The sequence below is a fragment of the Lolium rigidum genome, unplaced genomic scaffold, assembly GCF_022539505.1.
Source record: "Lolium rigidum isolate FL_2022 unplaced genomic scaffold, APGP_CSIRO_Lrig_0.1 contig_37718_1, whole genome shotgun sequence".
Classification (NCBI taxonomy): domain Eukaryota; kingdom Viridiplantae; phylum Streptophyta; class Magnoliopsida; order Poales; family Poaceae; genus Lolium; species Lolium rigidum.
The window spans coordinates 1879-7364 of NW_025900398.1; the positions used below are offsets into that span (position 1 = coordinate 1879).

The 5486-nt window shown below is 47.3% G+C and overlaps 1 protein-coding gene across 1 annotated transcript; it reads left to right on the top strand.

Moving 5' to 3' along the window:
- Positions 1–1222: 1222 nt before the first annotated feature.
- LOC124681252 (probable glutathione S-transferase GSTU6) lies at positions 1223–1977 on the top strand. The gene has a single exon (XM_047216186.1). The coding sequence runs from the start codon at positions 1276–1278 to the stop codon at positions 1975–1977; it is 702 nt and encodes a 233-aa protein (XP_047072142.1). The 5' UTR covers positions 1223–1275.
- Positions 1978–5486: the final 3509 nt, after the last annotated feature.

Sequence of the window (5486 nt, forward strand, 5' to 3'; positions counted from 1 at the left end):
ATGGGTGATCCGTGTGGGAAATTTAACTATGAGGGGTAACTTGACCTAAGATTAAATGTAGTGTTAGAACTAAATGATCCATGTGAGTGACTAAGAATTTTTTTTTAAAAAAATCAAATTTTTTGAAGTTAACAGACGGGACGGCGTGCCCTGCGCTGACGGTGCCACCGTCGGCGTATGTGGCTACGCCAAGGGCACACGCGTCTCTATCGAGGCGTACCTTCCCCCCGAGGAGCTACGCTGACGATGGCCCTCGACGTAGATTACGTCGACGCCCTTTTAAGGCTATGCCGAACGGGGCCGTCGGCGTAGCACGCTATTCCTGTAGTGGTTCAAATTAGTGCCGTTTTTATGAACCAAATCAATAGTTCCTTTAATCTGCCCTGACAAAAGAGATTCATTCACGTGAAATTGGAGTTTTGCAAGTGGACGTCTCACATCCGGCATAAGTCGGCGAAACCATGGGCTATTTCAAACTAACTAATTCGCTAGAAAAAACTAACAACCAGTTTAGCCTATTTTTACTTCGAAGCGGGGCTGATCAGGCGCCGGTTCGCACCCTTACCTGAAATCCAGCAAAGAAATCATGAGATGCTCGCGTACATTATCCATGTTGCGTTTCCTCCTCGGTAGTAATTAATTTGTAAGTATCACCTTTTAGTAATATATACTTCCTCCGGTTCTAGCAGTAGAGTCTCATCACTACACAGGTCGGCAGAGCAACAGAACAGTTCGCAAAGCATACTCCAAGCTGAAAGACTGGGTCGTACTAAAGCGTCAGATGTGACGCCGTGCTAGTCAACCTTCGGCTTCAGGGGATGGAGAAGCACTGACGCACGCGCGAACGTTCCGTTCCCAAGAAGAAGATTATGTGCTAGCAGCAGGTGATCGGGAACGTCATGATCAAATTAGTGCCTCTTGAATCAAATTAGTGCCTTTAGTCTGCTTGGACAGAATTGGTTCCCCTGAACTTGTTTTCTACACCCATACGATGCATACACTTATTATCCAGGTTCGTTTCCTCTTTCAAAGATAAATAAGTACATAACTACATATACTACGTCACCGCTGATGCACCCATGTATGACCTCCCAAGGCTCTAGCAGCCGTAGCTTTGCACATGCAACGAACCGGTCAGCTTACCAAGCACTATATAAACAACAAGAAACGGAGCTACAAATGCAAATTCAGGCAAGAGCTAGCTAGCCTAGCACATAAACATCAGAGCTTACGAGAGCACCAAAGACGAAGAAGAGATAGCCGAGGAAGAAGACGATGGACAGTGAGGGAGATGTCAAGGTGCTGGGCACGGTGGTGAGCCCGTTCGCGCTCCGCGTGCGCATGGCCCTGTACCTCAAGGGCGTGAGCTACGAGTACCTGGAGCAGGACCTGTTCGACAAGGGCGAGCTCCTCGCCGCGTCCAACCCGGTGCACAAGAAGGTCCCCGTGCTCATCCACGGCGGCAAGCCCGTCTGCGAGTCGCTCGCCATTGTGCAGTACGTCGACGAGTTCTGGGCCGGCACCTCCTCGATCCTTCCCGCCGACCCGTACCATCGCGCCGTCGCTCGCTTCTGGGCAGCCTACGTCGACGACAAGGTGTTCCCTGCGTGGATAGGCATCCTGCGCGCCGCGACGGAGGAGGAAAGAGACGAGAAGCTCGCTGCCACGCTCGCGGTGATCGCGCCCATGGAGGACGCCTTTACCGCGTGGTCGGATGGGAAGGCCTTCTTCTCGGGCGGCGACTCTGTCGGGTATCTCGACCTTGCCCTCGGGTGCCAGCTATTCTGGCTCGAAGCGCTGCGGTCGATGTTCGGCGTGACGGTCATTGACGCCGGCAGGACTCCGCGATTGGCCGCGTGGGCTGATAGGTTCCTGGAGACGAAGGCGGCCAAGGCAGTGGCACCACCCGCCAACAGCATGGAGGAGTACGCCGCTAAGCTGCGAGCTATCTGGGCTGGTGCCGGAGCTGCCAAATAAGTACTTTTAAGATCAATGTGTGGAGTGGTCGCTACGTCGATGAGTGTCTGAACTTTGCTCTAAAGGTTGTAATCGTCACCTCATGTTGCCCGGTAGTCAGGTAGTGTTTTGTGAATTTCACCATTTCTTATTTGTCTGTCCCATTTTATTACCTACTCAATAAAACAGTTGTGCTTTTCATACCAAGTTTATGTCTCAGTTTATCTAGCTCGGAGGATTTTTCGTAACGTTTTCTTGAGATGAGTTAAATGCATAAATACTTATATAGCCATCAAACTTACCACAATGTTTTCTTGGAGGATTTCAACTCTTCAACTTAGAAACAGTTCCAATTTAGTTCTCATACTGGTCATACTGTCTTCTTGTACGTTTTCCCCTTGTAAGGTGTAAATACCTAATCTAAACGAAGTTTGTGAGTCATCTCACAGTGATTGTCTATTTCTGGCCGTCCGATCTGGTTCCTCGCATATTCTGATAGTGGATTTGCGATAATACCTTTTTTATCCTCATGAATGGTGTTTTGGCTTACTGCTTGGCACACCAAGATCTAGCTAGTACTGGTGGGTCTGGCTGCTTGCAGGCCCACCTGGCAGCGTCTGAGCAAATTTTTTTGTCGGGTGGACGTTTGTGTGAGCAGGGCATGCAAAAAAATCCTTGTAGAAACCCTAGCGTCAATCCCCGTAACCGTTGGCCACCCAATCGTTGTCTCAAGATTTTGCGGAAGAGCAAGGCCAAAGGACCACACTTGAGGAGTCCAACTCACTAAAAAAATGTGACTATGTTCGTGTTATGGCTGAAGTGCTTATAAATGAGAAGGTTGAATTTGGGGTCGATCATGCTAGATTACTTGAGGACCATGAGAAACTCAAAAGGCCCACAAAGCCTTGGAGAGTGGATTCTGTAACCTCTATGAGGTCGAGTGAATAGCATAGAACCACCACATTGGTGGCCAAATTTACGAAAGACTACCACTTTACTATTGCGGACAGAAAACCACGATTTCAGTTGGTTTTTTGCTAAACACGCAAATGACGAATTTGCAGCGAATTTACACGGAATTTGACAAGCTGACCCCACCCAATGTGATGACGTGTCCATTCCTGGACGGAAGAAGAAAACAACCGTTAACGGCCGATCGGTTGTGGGCCCCTCTGCACGCCCAGATAGGATTAGGGTTCGGACGCTGAGTCACTCGTTCCTCCTCTCTCTCCTTCGTACACGGACCCCACGATGGCGGCGTTCACTGCTGACTCGGAGGATGGCGGCGGCGCAGGCGGCGGTGGTGGCGCAGGCGCATGCGGCTGTGGCGTCGCACGCGAGGACACGGCGGGTGGCGAGTTTGCGGACGGGACAATCAGGATCTCCACCGCGGCGGCGGTGGCGCAGCCGTCGCCGGAGCAGAGAGCAACCACCGCTTTTGCGAGAGCCGTTGTCGCCTCACCCTGCAAGACCAGCCACCGGTGGGCATCAAGTTTCGGCGGCAGTGTCGAGTAAGCTCACTCCTCTCTCCCTCTTTTTTGTGCTGTAGAGTACTGTGTGCTATAGATTATTTGCAGTAGGCATGGTAGGCGTCGAGTAAGCTCAGTCCTCTATCCCATGTCTTGATAATGTGAACAATTATTTGCAGTTTGGATGATGATATCTGGGAGATTAGATTTCATTTTAGTGGTGAAGATAATTTGGAGAGGACTTTTAGCAGATTAGACATCACTGTATTGAATTTTCTAGCTCTGGTAGAACAACGTGGCTATGAAATCCGAAACTACATGTACTATGTTAAAGAAAGAGGCAAAGGGAAGGAAGGAATGGAGGTAGTTGATAGCATGACAAAGGTAGATGAAATGCTTGAGCTTTATGACAGTGAAAAGGTACTCAACCTAACAGTGGTGAAGCACAAAGCAGAATGACCAATTGGTTTGAACAGACAAGATGTTGAAGCTACAGATTTAGTTGATGTACTTGTTGTGCTGTCAGATAACAAGTTAGGGGTCAATTTCATGGCAAATGAAGTGGAGGAGGTGTATCCAGTGGCAATTGACTTGGCACACAACAGATTAGCACCAAGAATAAAGGAAAGGCAAAATAGGTTGCTGAATCAGATGAAGATGAATACTTGGAAGATGGATATGACAGTGATAAGGAGGTAGATGATAATGAGGTAGGTGAAAATGAGGGTGAGTACATGTACTATGATGGTGAGTACAGACCTGAACTAGCAGCAACTGAGAGGGAGGCAACTATTGAATCAGAATTGGAGCTAATGAGGGAGCTCAAGAAGAAGAGGCATGCATCACAGAATGCAGAGAATGAAGAAATAATGGAGAAGCTGCAAAAAAGAAAGAACAGAAGGCTGACCCATTTCTTCATTTTGAAGGTGACACTAATGAAGATATGTTTGAACCTGAGGAAGATTCAGAGGTTGAGGAAATTATAGAGAAAATCATGCCACTAAAGAAGAAGGCAGCAAAGTGTGGTCCTACTAGTAGCTCACATCATGAGGTTGTTAAATTTGAAGAAGGCAACTATTTCATGCCTACATCTGATGAAGACAGTAGCCCTGATGAGCTTGCAGACAGTGATGATGATGGGTTTGTGTCAAAATTTGTACCTGCCAGTGGAAGGAAGAGGAGGATGAGGTAAATGAAGAAAAGAGTTTGGTATGATGAGACCAGGGCAAACCCACATGAACAGATAGCTATGAAACTTTGGTTCACTGATGTATACCAGTTCAGGAGGGCTCTAAGGACATACCACATAGCTCAGCTTAGGAACTTTGAGTATTGGAGGAATGACAGTGATAGAATCATAGTTCTGTATCCTAGAGCAGATAAGGGTTGTCCCTTCTACATGAGTGCCTCAAAGATTGCACACGAGAAGACTTTTTGCATAAGGAAAATTCTAGGGGTTCACTCTTGTATTGCCTCTGGACATCACACAAAGGTTACTATTGATTGGCTTGCCAAACAGTCTGAGCAGGCTGTTAGAATTGATCCAAACACTACTGTTGACACACTCATTAACAATGCAAAGCAAAAGTGGGGTGTACCAGTCCCCAAGAGCAAAGCTTACAGAGCAAGGAAGAAGGCATTTTCTGTTGTTATGGGTGACCAGAAGGCACAATACACAAGGTACTAATCCTGGCAGCAGGTGTATTGTGACGACAAAGCATTTAGTTGATCATCCTAGTACAAACCCAAGGTTCCATGGGTTATTTTACTACCTGAATGCATCAAAAAAAGGCTTTCTTAATGGCTGCAGGCCCTTCATAGGTAATTGTTCTTGTAAATGCATTACTTTTTCCTAGCACAATCTTATTCCTTGTTAGCTTACCCACACAATGGCATAGGGGTAGATGGATGCTTCATTAAATTGAGCACGGGCCAACAAATACTTGCTGCAACAGGTAGAGATGGGAACAATAACATTTTCCCTATTGCATTTGGTGTGGTGGACAAGGAAGACAATGCCAGTTGGTTATGGTTTCTGACTCAGCTTAGGTACTGTATTGG

Bases quoted from the DNA above. Each gene is read 5' to 3' on its own strand.
- LOC124681252 (XM_047216186.1), top strand. From the start codon at position 1,276: ATGGACAGTGAGGGAGATGTCAAGGTGCTGGGCACGGTGGTGAGCCCG.